Source organism: Uloborus diversus, chromosome 7 (genome assembly GCF_026930045.1).
Source record: "Uloborus diversus isolate 005 chromosome 7, Udiv.v.3.1, whole genome shotgun sequence".
NCBI classification, from domain to species: Eukaryota; Metazoa; Arthropoda; class Arachnida; order Araneae; family Uloboridae; genus Uloborus; species Uloborus diversus.
In genome coordinates, this window is record NC_072737.1 from 57730319 (window position 1) to 57749102 (window position 18784).

At 33.0% G+C, this 18784-nt stretch overlaps 1 protein-coding gene across 1 annotated transcript; it reads right to left on the reverse strand.

Moving 5' to 3' along the window:
- Positions 1 to 2821: 2821 nt before the first annotated feature.
- LOC129226699 (sodium/potassium-transporting ATPase subunit alpha-2-like) lies at positions 2822 to 17623 on the reverse strand. Its single transcript, XM_054861329.1, has 4 exons — positions 17603 to 17623; positions 6428 to 6680; positions 4135 to 4403; positions 2822 to 2833 (listed from the first exon to the last, which is right to left on the reverse strand). The coding sequence occupies exons 1-4, from the start codon at positions 17621 to 17623 to the stop codon at positions 2822 to 2824; spliced, it is 555 nt and encodes a 184-aa protein (XP_054717304.1).
- Positions 17624 to 18784: the final 1161 nt, after the last annotated feature.

Here is an 18784-nt window from a genome sequence, read left to right on the forward strand (position 1 = left end):
TCGTCTTCTCCCCATATGTACATTGTATATTAATAACACAGTATTTAAAAAAGGATCACTTTTAAAACAATGACATGAAATAATATTTCTTTTTATTTCGGCTTGTAAATGCAGCTGTTCCATTTTTGCCTCTGACTCATTCCTCCTGACTGTCCTATATTAAACTAGTATATCCACGAAAGAAATGTTATTTACCGAACAACTAATGTCAAGGAATTTTTTATTGTCAACCACATTTAAGAAAATGAATAAGCACATGAATTAATTGCATAACTATGTTGCTTACTAATAGATAACTGGGCCATTTTCTAATGGTATAAATATTTTTAAATAAATGAATAAATTATAATAAAAAAAGAGAAATAATACTGGCACATTTTTTGTGAAGCATATTACAATACTAGAAAACATTTGCATTACCACATTTTTAATGAATTAAACAATTGACTTTTTTTGAACCAATGTATGTATATCCAAGTATTTCGAAATAACTTTTCTGTGATTGCTATTCAAATATAAATCTTATTTCTTTTGCGTAATTAATCAGTTTCAATTGGTTACAACAAATAGTACACTGCGCACATAGGTATGTAGGATAACTTTAAATTAATTCGATAACCCCCCCCCCCCAAAAAAAAACAGTTACAATTGGAGCCTCATCAAATGCAAATCAACAAAAATATAAATGTATATAACAACATGTTTTAAAATATTCATTAATACTTACAAGTGAACATGAGCAGAAGAAAATCTAAGTACCTCCATTACAACTGGATAAGTAATCCAAAGGGTTTCGTATCATTAAGTATAAAAACGGGTGTTGAAACTATTCACGCTTGAACACACACTATATATGTAATCATGGTCGCACCGGAAATTGTAAAGAAGCAAATCGTTATTAACTAACTTAATAGCTGCGTACATCGTCTAAAAAATCAAGGGCAGCCCAAAATGCAAAGGCGCAAAATTAGTTTCGACACAATTTACTACTCTCTAGACATGAAATAACAAGTAATCCAATGCTAAACAGTTGCTGACTGCAGCAACCATAGATAAGGAAAAAAATAAGCTTCTCGTTATTTCCGACTCACTGGCGCCAATATTAGAAGGATAAAATACGTTTCGAAGCATTGCGCCTCACTTCCGCTCCTAGATTTTTTGAAATAACAAAAAGCTTTCTGAATAATGAGGATTGGGATGAAGGATTCTTATAATTTCGGAAACGTTTCCGATATACCCAGAAACATTTCAGAAATTTGTTACTGTGTACGATCACCTATTTTGCATTGCAAAAAGGGTTACTTGTAACCGAAAAACACATGTCTACAGTCTCTTGCAAATTTGTGCTATTTAACGTTGTAATAATGCTTTTTTCTTTTTTGCATAAAGGTATTTCTTTATTTCTCACCTGTTTAAATGTCCTAAATTACAAACTGTATTCTTTTTAATGCATATTCTGTATATGAAATTTTCGTTTTAACCTATCGGCAGATTTTTATTGCTTTCTAATTTTGTTTTATTATTTTCTCTTTAGTCTATGTTTGCTGTTTCCATTGTATTTTCAGAAGAGTTTTGGTAATGCTATTCACATTTTCTTTTTCTCTCATATCTACAATTCTTAGAATAACGTGTTTCCATTCTGCTTAAAAAAAAGTCTGACATTTTTTCAGAATTTTAATGCTACGTCTTCAATCATTTTCTGTTTGAATATCATGATAAAAAAAAATCAATGCCGAGTTTTTTGATGGATGATTTCTCAGGGGGGTTTTTCTCTATGGGGTTTTTAGAAATGTACCTCTGTTATTTACTGCTGTTTGCTGATCAAGAACTACGATTATATTTATATCAGAGCTTTATCATAGTTTTTTCGGCCCTGCATTGTCGTTCCTTAAGGGGTCTAAGGACCTTTAAACTTCAAAATTTTCGATTTTCTGGAAAAAATATATGTTATGCACAGTTTAATTGTGAACAATTTGATACCTTATTCATTACTATACGCCAAAAACTTTTCGAGTTATTGTAAAAATGCCTAAACTTTCCCCATAGAGATTTATGTTAACAGAAGCTGTTTAAGCCTCTTTTTCTCACGTGCCGGTTTCTTCGGTTTTCTCGTTTTGCGCGCATGATATCTCAGAAAGTTTCTTATATATGTCCGTAAAACTTTGAATGTATGTTTATCTGGTTTATATTTATGACCTGAACCTAAATTTATTTTTTTTTTAAATTATTTATTTATTTTTTTGAAATTTGGTAAGTTAATATCGAAAATTTACAAAATTTTGGGTAAAAAAATATTTATTTTTAAATATTAACTTTAATTTTTTAGTTGAAATTCAGGTTTAGATCGTTAAGATGTATCAGAAAAATATGCATGAAAAGTTTTACGGAAATATATAACAAACTTTCTGAAATATCATGCGCGCAAAACGAGAAAACCGAAGAAATCGGCACCTGAGAAAAAGAGGCTTAAACAGCTGCTGTTAACATAAATCTCTACGGGGAAAGTTTACGCATTTTTACAATAACTCGAAAAGTTTTTGGCGTATGGTAATAAATAAGGTATCAAATTGTTCAGAATAAAATTATGCATAACATATATTTTTTCCAGAAAATCGAAAATTCAGAAGATTAAAGGTCTTTAGACCCCTTAAGCACCAATGGTAACCGCTCTGTGGAAGGATTATAAAAAGGGGACATATTTTTAGAAAAGAAAATATTTAAGTGCTTCTGAATTCAAAATTTTGCCTACAGTTTTAGATGATGAAGCAAATGTGTTCATATTTTTTCGCATGTAAAATGAAAAAATCGCAATAATTTTTATTCATTCTGTTAACTGTAAATAAACTTAAACTTATGATTACATGCACATAGTAACTAGGCATGAAAAATAATACAGTGACTGCCGCTTAAATGAATCATGTTTGGTCTCAACAGTTTTGATTCAGTAAAGTGGCTGATTCAATGAAACGGCTATTTCAAAAAAGCTGGATTTTGTTTTGTTTTTAACGATTTGATTCAAAAAAGCGGTTGATACAACTAACCACTGATTCAAATAACCGGCGTCCACTGTTATAGCTATATGAAAAAAAAAAACTTGTTACATAGTAATCAAATGAAATTTTAAAAATACCATTTGTGGACTACTACTTTATAACCCCCTCTACTCTCTGAGAGTTGAATGTTGAAACACTACAACAAATCCATTCTATGTACCATATTGTTACGTTACTTGCTGTCTCATACTCATAATCAATGCAATTGTGAACCAAGATCTGACTTTTCAACACCCGATAACAGAACGCTTTACTCTAACGCTAGATACTAAAACGATCAATACGCAGGGGTGCTCCTTTATAGACTTTAGTTATCAAGATAGATGAAAAAATCCCGGAGTAACCAACTTATGGAGACTTATTGGCGCGTAACTTAACGTAACCAACTTATGGAAAGCGTAACTTAAAGGATGAGTTGAGCGAAAATGGATTGTGTGAATACTTCAACTTATTTTTTTTTTCAACAACAAGGAAAATGAGGTTAATCTCAGTTGGGTCAACTGTGGGTCAGTTTTCAAATTTGTGCAACAGAGGCAATTTGCAACTGTGTGCAAATGAAGCCATTTGCAACTATGTGCAACTGAGGTCATTTGTAACTGTGTGCAACTGAGGCAATTTGCAACTGTGTGTAACTGAGGCCATTTGTAACTTTGTGCAACTGAGGCCATTTGCAACTGTGTGCAACTGAGACCATTTGCAACTGTGTGCAACTGAGGCCATTTGCAACTGTGTGCAACTAAGGTCATTGGCAAATGTGTGGAGCAGATTTCACCACACAGTGGTGAGATGGTTGTGTGGAGCAGATTGCAGGAGGCAATTTGCTACTGTGTGCTGGCAAATGTCTCCGAGACAATTTGCAACTGTAAGTAGCAGTGCCGTACCTAAAGAGTCTAGAGTCCCTGGCGAACTTTAGGGATAATGCTCCCCCTCCTCGAATCATTTCATGGAAAATCAATAAAACCAATGGCAGTAGCAATTCATTATGAAACACACACAACCCCTATAAAGATTATGGTTAAACATTGTTGAGAAAAGTCGGAGATCGTTGCATGTTGCATCTCATCAGGAATGTTTTACTTACCGTAACGATGTTCAACAAACGTTCCGGCATGTTGGAGAGCCACAAGACCAAAACCAGAGTCAAAACTTTCAGCCAGAAGAATTTTAAAACCAAGCATATACTTATGACAATGATTCCAATGCTTAGAGCCACGTACATCCTCATGCTCACGAAATGCTTCACTTCGCGGAGAAGGGAAGTCTCGGTAAGTTGCAGGGCAGTCGTTAGTTTTATCACGCTTGCCATGGCCGTTCTGTCTCCAGTACTGAACACGACGCCTTTTCCATAACCTGGCAGAAGAAACAAATATAAAATAAATTTAAGTACTAATTAAAAGGGACAAGCAACGGTAAAATTAAAAATTTCAAAGAACCCCGACTGAATCGCAACTGTAGAATCAAGAGGGTTAATTGAAACTCCTTTTAAAAACCACATATTATTAAAAATCATTGTCAAGTATTTTATTTGCTATTGAATACAAACTGGCAACAGATAAAAATTTTAAATCATTGCTTTTAATTTCCTTGTCGGCCAACAATGAATTCAGTATCAATCGCGTAAATAAAAACTTAGCCGTTATTGAAATCTACTTTGAAAAAACGTTATAAATCGAATTCTATGAAACATGGAAGTTCCAAACACATTCTATCACACGCAGAAAAAAATTCTCTTTATTTTGGTATTAAATTAAAAAGGAATTAACTATGTTTTCACTGAAAAAATCGTGAAAAACCTTTTAGAGGTTTGTAATTAATATCCTCGTTAGCTAAGGTTTTTAATTAATATCTTCGTCAACTAATGTCATCCAAAGATGCAACCTAGCTAAGAACACTCTCGATCAAATCTCCTTTCGATTTTTTTTTTTTTTCAAAATCGGTTCATCCGTTTAGGCGTTAGAGTGCCACAGACAGACACACAGATACACAGACACACAAACACATCAAACTAATAACCCCCTTCCATTGTATGTTGGGGGTTAAAAATAATAAGCAGAAGCAGAATACAAGAAAATTTTTAAAAGAAAAATACCAATACCTTTTCCGGAGCAAAAGATCAACTTTTGCTCCCCAAAAGAGTACCAACAAGTTGATTGATTTTTATGCTTAGTATTCAAGAAACACTTGTAATTGCAATCAAACAACATTTTTACTATCTATAAATGAATTTTATTTCTTAGCGGTAGCCGCACGACTTTGTCCGTAATAGAAAAATTAAAAGGTCTTTTGGTTCGCCTGTATATTTACAAATAATGTATCGTGAATTTCTCGCCAATTGGCATGTACCCACGTTACGGTTCCACGTTATGAAAATTTCGTATCTCGCCACATCGAATTTTCAAAAAATCGCTTCGAGGTGCACATTCCCATGATACAAACTAACTTTTTGCCAAATTTCATGAAAATCGGCCAAACGGTCTAGGCGCTATGCGCGTCACAGAGATCCTGACAGACAGACAGACAGAGAGACTTTCAGCTTCATCATTAGCAAAGAAGTAAGGTTTTGAAAACTAACTTATGGAAAAATGACAGTTTAGATGCGGTTTAAATTTTATAATTAAGAGTATTGGCAAATATTAAAAAAAAAAAAGCTTTTGACCAGTAACTACTGCTACGTGCTCTATCAGAAAGTGTCAGTAATGCTTCTGCTGCATGCATTAAAAATGACCAGGTGAGTAGCAAAATATGACTTTTATGTTCATTTTACAGAAATAACTAAAGACAGCACGGCTGTTGATGAGTGCGAAACTAGGTTTTCAAATGAAGAAGGACTCGCTAGCGATCATAATTACCGGAGGGTTTTTCTATTTGCAGGGATGTCAGTTTGTCGCTACATATGTGTTACCGTCAGAGTTAAGTAGAGTCACACTGAAATGAACGAAATGCGTGCACCAAAAAATTTTCCCTTTTCCCCTCATTCATACATAATTGTTTTAACTGGCTGCTCGCCAAGTAAACGGCAAATATGGTCAGACAGTATTTCTTTCAGACTTTCCAAATGGATCGGTAACTACCGATTTTTACCATTGAGAGGAGATATATAACGGAGGGAGAGTCAAGACTTTCATTCATGAAGCATAGACCCCAACTCACGTTACAGATCTCAAAGCAAAGCATTGGAAGAAATCAGGTTTCTTTGCAGAACGTGCCAGCCATTCGTCGTTGATGAGTCACGTGACTGGAAGTCTTTGGGTCAGCTTTTGTCTATTCATTCCTGCTCTAAGATTTTTACCAAGTGACCTAAGCCGCTGATCCACTCAGAATAAATTGAATCGTACTGAATGGAACGAGATTTGGGACTTAGACTTTTCACTTACCTTCCACGCATCGTGTCCCGTAGAAAATTAAATTTTCTGTCTCCAGAGGATCCATACTGCTGAGTTTATGAGATTTAAATTCCACGTCTTCGCTGCCTGTAAGAGATGAGCAATCAACTCTTAAATTTTCGGCTTCAATAACCAGCATGTCCGCTGGCACGATGTCTCCAGCCTCTACAATGGCGATATCTCCAGCTACTAATGTCTTCTCTTGGACAAGGATCATTTTCCCATCTCTGATAACTTTAGCAAACTGCCAAGAACAAAGAAAAAGCTTATAAACAGAATTGAATTATGAAATAAAGGAAAGACAGAAAAATCTCTAATTGTACTGGTGAATAGTTTTATAAATCTGGTCAACAGCAGATCTACAAGCTGATATGTACAGTTGACTCTCTGTTTTACGATTTTCAAGGGACCACAAAAAAATCGTCCTTAAGTAGAATGCGTCCAAAAATACACTGCTTTTAAATCTACAGTGGAACATCCGGGAACGTGAAAAGCCGTCTTTAAATAGAGAAAATCGTTAAATAGAGCGTCGTTAAACAGAGAGACTACTGTATATACAAGGATTGGTATATATATATATATATATATATATATATATATATATATATATATATTGATGTACTTACACAAGGATTAAAATAAAATATAACGCAAATATTGCAATTGTGAGAGGCCCCAACTATCACAAGGGCCCTGAAGGGGATACAAAACTACATGATGAATGCTCTATATAGTTATGTACTAGATAAAGGGATCCCCAAAAAAATGCATCGTGTCGGGACCTAAAATCTGTAAATCCGCACTGGGGCACTAATGCAATGGGAAGCATTGTTATCATTTTTTTCAAATTTTGTGTGGTAAATCATATGGGCTAGTCAGAAAGTTTTGTGTTAATATTTTTCTAACTGTGCCAATTAAAAAGAACTCCTACTCACGATTAGATTAACACTTTCCTAGTTGCGACAATTGAAAACAATTACCATTCCTTATTGCGAAAATGCTTTCCCATTTGCGAATTTTTAAACGAGCTGGAATTTCCAATTAGGTTCTAAATATAGTGATTCAATTGACCATTTAAAGTAGCATAATTGGTAAGAAATGAGAAAACTAACATTTCACAATTTCTCGTTTTCAGCAGATGTTTTTTCCTTTTTTTAATAGAAATGTATGGTAGTGGAGGCAGCAATCCTGTCCCCTTATTTTGATCATTTAGTAACTTTCTTGTAAATTTATTCAAAAATTAACTACTTTCCCAATAAAATGCTTAATAGTCCAGTCATTTAAGCTTAAATTAGGTAAGAATCTCGGAATTCGAGATACCCAGCTGTAAGTCTGTAAATACTTGTATATTGACACCCTAAAAGTTGTCTCAAAACCTACATATGGTAGGGTGTACGCAACTATTAAATTTCAAGGTCAAAGGTCACAAAAATCGTTTTTTTTGCGCTTTTTTTTTTTTGTAAATATCTCATTTCCTATGGGTTTTTTGCTATTTGTATTTATTATCAATATTGTAGAATACAAAATTCTCTACAAATTTTGTTTGTTTAAAAAAATTTTTTATACGGTGAACCGTTTTCGAGATAGAGGGCGGAGAGCGCGCGGTCACAGGATCACTTCAGGTAAACCGGTGTCTGTGGTCGAAAACGCGCTGTATATAGTTGATGAACTATCGATAAATCAATATCGATCAAATCGAAATAACAAACATATGCTCATTAATAGGTTAATTGTAAAGTTACAAGCTGCAAATATTACTACTAAACAAGCCAGAGATGATGCGGATGTTCTTATTGTTGAAACTGCAATTGAAGAATCAAAGTCTGAAAAAAATGGAGTTATAATAGGACAAGATATTGATTTACTTGTCATTTTAATTGGGCGTACACTGTCTTACGAACAAGAAATATTCTTTAAAAAAGTTGGGAAAGGAAATGTAAAAACGGAGATATACTCGACTAAGAGTTTGATAATTATCCTCATTCCAAAACACATATTTTATTTCTGCACGCATTAAGTGACTGTGACACAACTTCTGCGCTTTTTAAAAAAGGGAAAAAACCATTTTTAAAAGTTTTTGAGAAACTGACAAATTTGGATGAACTAGCTGCAGCATTTGAGGAAGAAAATTGATCGACCCAGAGCTTATTAGAGAGTTTAACTTAAACTTTATTGGCAGTCTATAATGCTCCGAAATCTGTGAAAAGTCTTGATCATCTTCGTTATATGTATAACGTCAATTCTACAATACTTAATAAACCTGTGCAGCTTTCAAATATTTCACCAACAAGTGCAGCTGCTCATCAATATTTCAAACGTGTATATTATCAAGTTCAAACTTGGTTAGGGCATGATTTGGAACCCCAGGTATGGGGGGTTGGGCAATGCGAAACGATTTTCTGGAGCCTATCATGACATTTTTACCGCCTGCTTCAGAAGATTTGCTAAATACAATTTTCTGCAACTGCAAGAGTAATAGTGGTTCGCGATGCGGATGTACGACAGCGGGCTTGCAATGCTCTTTAGCTTGTGGCCAATGTAATGGGCAAGCTTGTCTCAATGCTCTAACATATCAGAGCGACATTAACGAAGATGGAACCTTTGACCCCGAAATCATGGAAGAACTTGAGACAAATGTCGTTGAAAAAGATAATGAAGACCAGTTTGAAATTTAACAGCAGCCAGAAGACGACGATGAAGAGGAAGAAGATGATTAAAATTATAAATTGTAGTTTTTGTACCCTTTATTCCTTTTTTTTTACTTTTAATAAAAATAAATGTATTGAATGATATTTTTTAATAAAAAGATTAATTCATAATTTATTTGTTTTTTTTCATCATGTAAGAAGTTATTAATATTAATTAGGTTAAAATTCAAATATAATTCTTATATTTTCATTAACAATTCTGCAATTACATGGGCAGGTAAGTGTTGTTAAGTAAATTAATACTGAATAAAAAGTGGATAGGTTAGGAAAAAAATGATAAAATATAATATAATAGTTAATAAAAAATGACAAGTATTTATAATCATTGATTTATCGATAGTTCATCAACTATATATGGAGCGTTTTCGACCGGAGCCACCGGTTGACCTGAAGTGATCCTGAGACCGCGCGCTCTCCGCCCAATATCTCGAAAACGGTTCACCGTATAAAAATTTCTTTAAACAAAATTTGGAGAGAATTTTGTATTCTACAATATTGATAATAAATACAAATAGCAAAAAAAACCCATAGGAAATGAGATATTTACAAAAAAAGCGCAAAAAAAAAAACCAATTTTTGTGACCTTTGACCTTGAAATTTGATAGTTGCGTACACCCTACCATATGTAGGTTTTGAGACAACTTTTAGGGTGTCACTATACAAGTATTTACAGACTCACAGCTGGGTATCTCGAATTCCGAGGTGAACTTACTGTTCGGTGTGCCCTGTCATGCCCTACAAGCAGCGCCACCTACGGCAAGTAAGAGTAAGCTAGCAGAATCAATTGGATGTTCAACGAATGAGGAAGTAATCCTCAGCTGTGCCCTGCACATATATGTAACGGTCCCTTGACCTATGTAAAGAACCATTATCAATTCAATGCCCCTTGGCATCAATAAAATAATTAAAATTTTCATAATACAGTCCACTACTCATTTCTGAGCTCTCAACATTTGGTCCGTGCGACCCTGAGCTCCAGTAAAATGACTTCAACACTTGTTGGATTAAACCGTCAACGCGGAGCGCTAAAAGTTAAAGTAGAGAAATTGTGTAAGTTCGCATCTTTATTTACCCTGGATATAGAAGATGTGACAGAAACAGAAATTCTGCTGAAAAGCAAAATGAAAGCTGTTTTGGAACTGAAATCAGCACTTGAAGAAATGCTCTTGTCCTATACAAGACTCCCGGATGAAATCGATCTAAAAGACGCTCTATCCCTGACAATGGAGCTTCAAGATGAACTGGATCAAGCAGAGGTAAAAATTACTATTTTACCTCTCAAAATTAAACTGCAATTCTTTTAATGAAGAAACTGTTAAAAATGTAAACATATTTAAAATTCCCGACTTACCCTTACCCTCATTTTCGGGAAGGTATGAAGATTTCCAGAACTTTAAAGTTCAATTTATGTCAATAATCGGGAATAACCCTGAACTAAACCCCACGCAACAATTATGTTACTTAAAAGGTTGCTTAAAGGGAGAAGCTAAAAGACTTGAATCGTCTCAAGATACGTATGACTTTCTGTGGTCATCTTTAGAAGACAGATATGAAAATAAACGTGCAGTAATAGAACATTATGTGCTTAAAATATTAACTATGTCTAAGATTCAAGACTCTCCCAATCAATTAATGCAATTGATAGATGATACAAGATGTCAATCCCGCGCATTAGATTTACTTGAATTAAAATCTAACGAACTGTCAGACACATTAATTCTGCACATCTTGTTTCAAAAATTAGATCCAGATGTCAAGAAGAGTTTCGAAATGACACTAAACAAAAATGTCATTCCGAAACTGAACGATTTCTTAAGCTTTTTAGAAGAGCGTTCGAGAATAATTCAAGCGTCTACTTCTCAAACGCAGAAAAAGAAGTTCCAAGTTAATATGAAACTTGGCACCCATCGAAATAGTGAAAACCACTCTCTTCTTCTGAAGAATAATAATAAAACTAAGCAATGTGTGATTTTCAATTGCAATGAAACGCATCCCTTATATCGGTGTGAGAAATTTAAACAAATGAACTTAAACAAAAGAATAGGCCTAGTAAATAAGTATAACTTTTGTAGAATTTGTTTGAATAACCATCTTCCAAATCCTTGCCTTTCAAAGGGCAAATGTTTCATTTGCAATAAGGCTCATCATAGTCTGATTCATTGCATTGCGCAAGAAAAAAATGAAGACGCCAATACGTCTGCTCAAGTAGGCGATCAGGGCTGTGGAGTCGGAGTCGAAGAGTCGGAGTCGGACTGATTTTGGAATAAAGGAGTCGGAGTCGTTAGAATACATGCCGACTCCGACTCCGGGCTTCTTTTTTTCTTTCCTTTTCACTGACTCTCCTTGCATTTTTAAAAAATTGATTACCAATTGGTTCGATTACATGTATAAAAAGATACTAATGAGAAAATAACTGCCATTATGGCAATCAGCGAGCTTGAATGCTTACCGAACTTTCTGTAGCCGTCCCCTAGTTTGCTTGCTTTTTAACTTAACTAATAGCAACTGTCAGCAAACGGTTTTGTTGCCTAACATTTTCAAGTAATCACTTTCAAATAAAAATAGAAATATAGTGTTTTGTTCTATCTCAGTTTAAAATAGTAAAAGAAACGTAACAATTTAGTAAGTCGACGCCCGTAGCTAAGGTTGAAACGTTTAAGTGTAATCGGCAAATTCAAAGAAGTTCTGGCTAGAAAGCACGAATCCAAAAGATTCGATAAAATAATCTAATATTTTTTTTCTTTATTAAGACTATTTCTGTAAGCTTGGTTTTCACTAAAAAGTATGGAACAAATTAAGTGTAAATGATTTCTTGATTACAACACTCAAGAATTGCAGTTTATCTTAAAATCTTCATATTTAGGTTAATTCTAAAGCAGCCAATAAAATTTAAATTAAAAATTTAGCGAAGAAGAAATATAGGTATAGTAAAAGCTATTCGTACAAATTTGTATACTGCCGCGTTTTGTGTAAAATTAGCTCCTAACGTATATGTGCCCTATATTTTCTTTGAAATTTTATTGATGAAATATAATTTAAAATATATTCGCGAAAATTTTCAGAATTAAAGTATTTATATTTTTTATAAACTCTGAAATTAACTTTGGGTGTCATCTACCAGATGGATGTCACCCGGGGCAAACCACTCCCTCTCAAGAACTTGTATTTAGGAAAAAAGTTTTTTTCTCTCTCAAGCTACAGCTTTCAAAAATTGAAAGCACACGATTTGATCAATATATATTTGTTAAACACACTGTTAGAAATTTCATCTTAAAATTACGGTGAAATAACCGGCAGCAGTGTGTCCGTCTGATTAACCGTAAAGTTTACGGTTAGGGTTGATACTTCACATTTACGGGTTCAAAACCATTTTCAACTAAAATGGTTAAAAAACCGTAAACATGCAATTTTACGGTTTCTAACCGTATGCAGCTAGTACGGTGAAAAACCGTAAATACCACAATTTACGGTTTGTAACCATATTCCAAAAATACGGAGAAAAAACGTAAATACAACATTTTACGGGTTTGTAACCATATTCCACTAGTACGTCAAAAAAACCGTAAAGATACCACAACGTAACATTTTACGGTTTTGTTACCATATAGGACTAATTAGTTGATGTACCGTAACTATACCACTTTACGGTATTGTAACCATATACGATTAGCACGTGAAAAAACTCTTAATGAAACACTTTTTGTAGCCATTTAAAATGTGCATAGGCACCTAATTACTAGTATTCACAGTAATTTAACCCATTTGCTCAGGTTTTATAGTATGTTAATTAAATGAATGGATCTCTTTAGTCTATAAATTATAAATACAGGTAAGAAATTAATTCAAGAGAGAGTTTCCTTTTAGAATTAAGGCTTACCATTTCAACTGTAACAGTTACGGAATATTAAAAATAAAGGCATTAAGAGAATATTTTAATTGACTTCAATTTTTTAAAAATCAATTAGTAAAAACCCAATAGATACACTACACAGTACTTACATGTTGTTACACAATGTACAAGATTGATTATCATTATTTTTTAATGTATAATTAGAGCTGTGGTTATATTCAATAAAAAGTGATTGAAATATGCACTAAAAATACGAAAATATGCAGCAAAAATGAAAAAACATGCAATATTTTAAAAAATGCTCAGAAAACTTGTTACTTCTGAACCAAAACGATTGGATCTTTCAGTTTTTATAAGGAGATACATATTTAACCAATCATTCACACAAAAAATGGTAAGCAATGGTTCTTCAAGGTCGGCTTCTATGAGACATGGTGAAACAAAAATTCCTTCTTAAAATTTTTTTCAAAGATAAAAAAGGACCTAAAATCAAGTAAAAAACCCAGCAATAAACATTTATGCATTCAAGTGCACTAATATGAAAAAAAAAAAGAAGCAAGAATCTGCAATTGCATATGCATTTGAATGTACTACTATGGGAACGTATACCTGCAGAAATGATTTTTTGAGCTATGTGAAAAAATAAGTTTTGGATTCCATACCAGCATTAGGGAAATGCTGAAATTTTACATTTTACTCGAGCTTTATTTTTCGAGTTCCAACCAAATAAGCAAGCTTGTACAAAAAAAAAAAAAAAAAAAACTTAAGTACAGTAGATGACAATAATGCAAAATTTGCTGGTACTGAGTTTTACCTCCCAAATGACAATTTAATCCAAGCTCTCTATTATTGAAAATATTTTAAATACAGAAAAAATAAGAAACCTTACGTGGAGATCTTGTTTATTTTAGAATTTGAGCAATACAAAATAATTTACAAATACATATATACAACATAACAAATGTATTACAAATCGCAACATTTACAAATAATAAAAATCATCTTTTATGTCTTGGACCCAGGCATTGGATTTATTTCCACAAAGCACCTGAAACATAGATTAAAATTAGCCATGTAAAACACAAGCCTAATATTATGGTATTCTGAAACTGCAAAATCAGTTTCTGTTAACATTAAATTAAATGCAACAGCAAAATCACTTCATCTTTTCCAATATTTACCTCAATACACAATAGAACATACTGGTTCGTTAGGAAGAATGTAGCAAATTAAATATGCTTTCTTAAGGCATAACTTACAAGTTAAAATACATCTGCAGCATTATTAAAAAATTCAGTTGCATTTAAATATCGGACATATATCGTGATATATATCGGCGAACCCTCGTAGTAGCACACTAAAGCTAATCAAATAAAGTACATTCATTATATGTACAGTTTAACTCTCTTAATATGAAATTACGGCAAAAACGAACGTTTTGTTCGTTAAGTTTGGTTTGCTATCTAATTACAATGAAAATGTCACTCATAATGCGTAATTGCAAGTCTCGGCTAAGACGAACAAAAATTCCTGACCTCTTACTAAAAACGTTTGTGGTTGAATACTGTAGTAGCCTTTTCTAGAAATTATTCATCATTTCGTTTGGTAGTAGAAGTCCCATCGTGTATCAAGAAGAAAATATAGATTATTTTGCATAGAAAATACAGTCCGTACATTTGTTGACCCGCGGAAACTGCAATTTATACGGAGATAAAATTGTTCATCTTCCATTGCAGATTACAACATATTCCATGATTTTCCATATCATCTTCCTTTTTCAATATTTTCCAAATACATTCAGAAATAAATATCCCATTTCTTATAAATGAATGTGCTAAATGTACAATTCGTGCAGCAATATTTTTTAAATGTAGAGCAGCATTTCTTCGTGTTTTTTTTCCCACAGAATAACTCATTCACAGTAGTTACGAATAACTGCTAATACAAACGAATTCATTGCTTTTTGATACTTCATATTAACCGAGTTCAACTGTATATACAAAAAAAAAAGTTTGCTATGCACTTCTTTTCTGAGAAAAATAATAAAGACTCAAACTTTATTTTTCACCTTGCTTGCAAAAAACAATTTTAAAAATTGGAAAATATACTAAATAGAATAAATAAAAATTAATAAAATTTCCTCTTAACTATTCATAAAAAAAAATCCTATACACAGATCTTTTATTCTGCTAAAAAAATAAAGCCCCCACTTTGTGAAACTTAAATACTAACCTTCCGACAACCTTTTTTGTCCTTTGTTTGAAGAGGCATTTAGAAAGATACCTTCCCCATAATTTGCCTTATGGAAAGATATTTGGAGACGTACCGAGTACTCGGTAACTACTCGGTACTCGGCCAATTTGCCGAGTACTCGTACTCGGCCCAATTTTGATCAGATACTCGGCCAATACCGAGTAGTTGCAAAAAATTGAATATTGTCCGAGACAGATATTAAAATTTATAAAACAGCGCAAGCATATATAATTTTCTGCAATCATTTACAAGTCAAATTTAAATTTTGAGAATAATGAGGTTTGTAATGCTTCAATGGAATTAGTCTTTATTTTAATGTCCCCAAATTTAATAAAACTTTATTAAAAATTGTGCAAAAAAAGTAAGTGTAGAAAATATGGAATTTTTATATTAAGAATGGATTTTTTTCTACAAACAAAAATTAGTTATAAGAAATATAAAAATACCTTTGCTTAAAAAATAAATGGGAATAAAACAATGTTAAAAGCACAGTGCAGACACGTGTTTTGGCATTACAAGGAATTCCTTTTTCAATGCACAAAATGTGAGCTTGTGGATTTAAAGGCATCCGCCAAAAGTCAGATTCTTCTGTCGAATGTCTTTACATTCTTTAGCTCACATTTTATGCGCTGAAAAAGACGTTCCTTGTAATGCAGAAACACATGTCTGCAGTATTCCTGCACATTTGTTTTATTTGCTTTTAAAAATTATTTATGTTTGGCGGACTAGAACTATAAGAGATTGGTATAATTTGTTTTAATTCCAACTTGATTAATCATACCTTTTATTTATTTTTAATTTTAAAAATATTTTTTTAAAAAACTTTTGACATAAAATTTTTTTAAAAATAATACGTAATGAACATTCAGCAGGAATTTAGTTTTAAAAACTATTATATGAACAAGGAGGTCTACACTACTATTCCAATAAGTTCAAAATTCATCACATATGTCGGTGGTTCTTCTTAAAACATAATTGGTACTTGGTAACTCGGCCGAGTAGTGAAAGGCCGAGTATTCGGTAACTCGGTACTCGGCCAAAGTGCTACTCGGTACGTCTCTAAAGATATTCATTAACTTTGGATGTTTAAGCATTTCGCTAAAGCTTTTTTTTCACATTTTAGCTTTTTTGCTAAAAAAGTTTTGAACTCGGCTTAAACCCTAATTCTTACTTAATTTATTCGAAAATTTTCTCTGCAAAAATATTGGGAAAGCTAAACAATATTATTCATTAAGCTGGGAACTTGAACACTTGCGTCTAAGTGGAAGTATTTGGTTCCGGGAGGATTTTTTAAATTCGTATAAGTGGGGGTTTTAGTTTATCCGTTACCTAATAAATTATTTCTTAAATCTTACGACACATTACATTAACTTTACTCTTACTTACTCATTTCTGGGGCATTCCACGGTATTTTTGACATTATGTAGAGTCCGTAACGTGACCTTTTTTTGCCAAAACTTTTTAATTTACCGTTTGATTTGCAAATTATTTTAATTTGAGCTGGTGTGTTGGTAGGAAAAGATCAAAATAAAATAATATGCTAATCAAACAGTAAATTAAAAAGTTATGGCAAAAAAGGTCATGTTACGGACTCTACATAAATGTCAAAAATACCTTGGAATGCCCCTTATACATAAAACAGAAAAAGTAAAAAAATAAGACATCATGATATTAAGTGGTCATAAATATGAAAAGTCAGCTTATTACTGATTTTTCATACTTCAAATATCTAAAAGTTGATTTACAATATAATAAATATTGCTAAAAAGCAATCTAATTTAATTAATCACAGTGATCAAAGTTTTAGTCATGGTGCAGAAACATTTGGTTTCCTGCAAGATTTATTTACATAACATTACCATGATTGTACGCTGTAAAATCATACATCTGAAGCAGTAGATTTTCAAATAAATAAAGGAATTTAAAGTTGTGCAGAATTGCAGATAAACTAACCAAATTCGACACATATCATACTACATGCAATATGGAAGACAATTTTCAACTGTATACGATTGTAATTCTCGGCCAAATACTCAGTATTTCGCAAAATATGGTACAATTCCTAAAAAATAATTGTTTTTTGCAACTTTAACAGTATTTTCCCTGGAAGGGATAATAAACTCAGGGAAATAGAGAGGGAAGAGTCAAAGTTTCAAATTTACTACTGTAAATGCATTCAACATTGAACATTGCTTACGTATATGTATAATCTAAAGTAAGAAAAGAATAGGTGCAGTGGCACTCATTTATATGTTATAAGTGCGTTTTAGCTCTTAAAATAAGTGTTAGTAGGGATAACATTAAGTACACAACAAATAACGAACTAAAAATCTAATAAATGAAAAATGTATTTACCTTTCCAATGCAGGCCGCCATGCTTGCTATCATGTATCATCACCCTCGCTTTTCCATTTCCGGATCCGCATAAGATGGCGTTGCGCGCGCTGAATTCCTATTGGCTGTCAGTCGATCCGCTTGGCTCAATTTTACGGTGAAATAACCACTTTTGCAAAATACGGTGAAAATACTGTTTTTCTTTCGATTAATGGTTTGAAAATCATCTTTTTTATGGTTATTTGACTGTTGAGGCTGAATACGGTAAAATGACAATAAAATAAACTGTTATTTAACCATTTTTTCAGTGAAATTTTTAACAGTGCATTAAAGGGGGGCAAATTACAGATAATCATTTTCAAAATTTTTAAAAGGGGTTTTTTAGTCATCTCACTTTTAACTTGTAACTATTGGAAAGTTTGATTTTTAAATTGAATTTATAACGTTGTATGACGTCTTGGGTTTACAATAAAAAACAAAATGCGAAATTTTCATAAAAAGGAATTAATATTTCAATCTCTGTTAAGAGGTTTTCCCCCTTCCCTTGAATGGAGAGAGGGAGTTGAAAAAATACAATTAAAAAATTTTTAAAAAATCCGGAGTCGGAGTCGGAGTTGGAGTCGGAGTCGGGCGTTTCAAAATCCAGGAGTCGGAGTCGGGGTCGGAGTCGGCCATTTTCCTTCCGACTCCGCAGCCCTGTAGGCGATATATCAAGTCCACCCCTCCCTTCCTCCCCTTCTACTTCAACCGCCTTACTAGCGCATGAGAATCAGAAAAATCCTTGCGTCATTTTGAACACAGCTGTGATTTATTTGAAAAATAGCAGTGGATCATTCAGTTCATTGGTGGGTTCCTTAGATTGCTGCTCAAGTGTTAATTTAATCACCACGAATGCCGCAAATTCTTTAGGATTAAAGAAGCAAAAAACCCACGTTCCCATTGCAGGAATCAGTGATTCCATTTGTAATTCAAAATCATTTATCTCAACTGAATTAACTAACGAAACTAAATCTAATTTATACCATCTGGATATGTTAGTTGTTCCAAAAATTGCTGTCTTCCCTCCATGTCATATAAATATTTCCAATTATAATTTTCCGTCAAATGTGAAACTAGCGGACAATGCATGGAATATTCCAAAAAGGGTAGATGTAATACTGAGAGCCTCCTTGTTTTTTGATCTTGTAGGCAAAAATAAAATTA

Coding starts and splice junctions, on each gene's coding strand:
- LOC129226699 (XM_054861329.1), bottom strand. CDS start 17,623: ATGGCGGCCTGCATTGGAAAG. Junction 6,681..17,602: donor TGGCGGCCTGCATTGGAAAG/GTAAATACATTT, acceptor TGTTCTTGGCAG/TTTGCTAAAGTTATCAGAGA. Junction 4,404..6,427: donor CGGGACACGATGCGTGGAAG/GTAAGTGAAAAG, acceptor TTCTTCTGCCAG/GTTATGGAAAAGGCGTCGTG.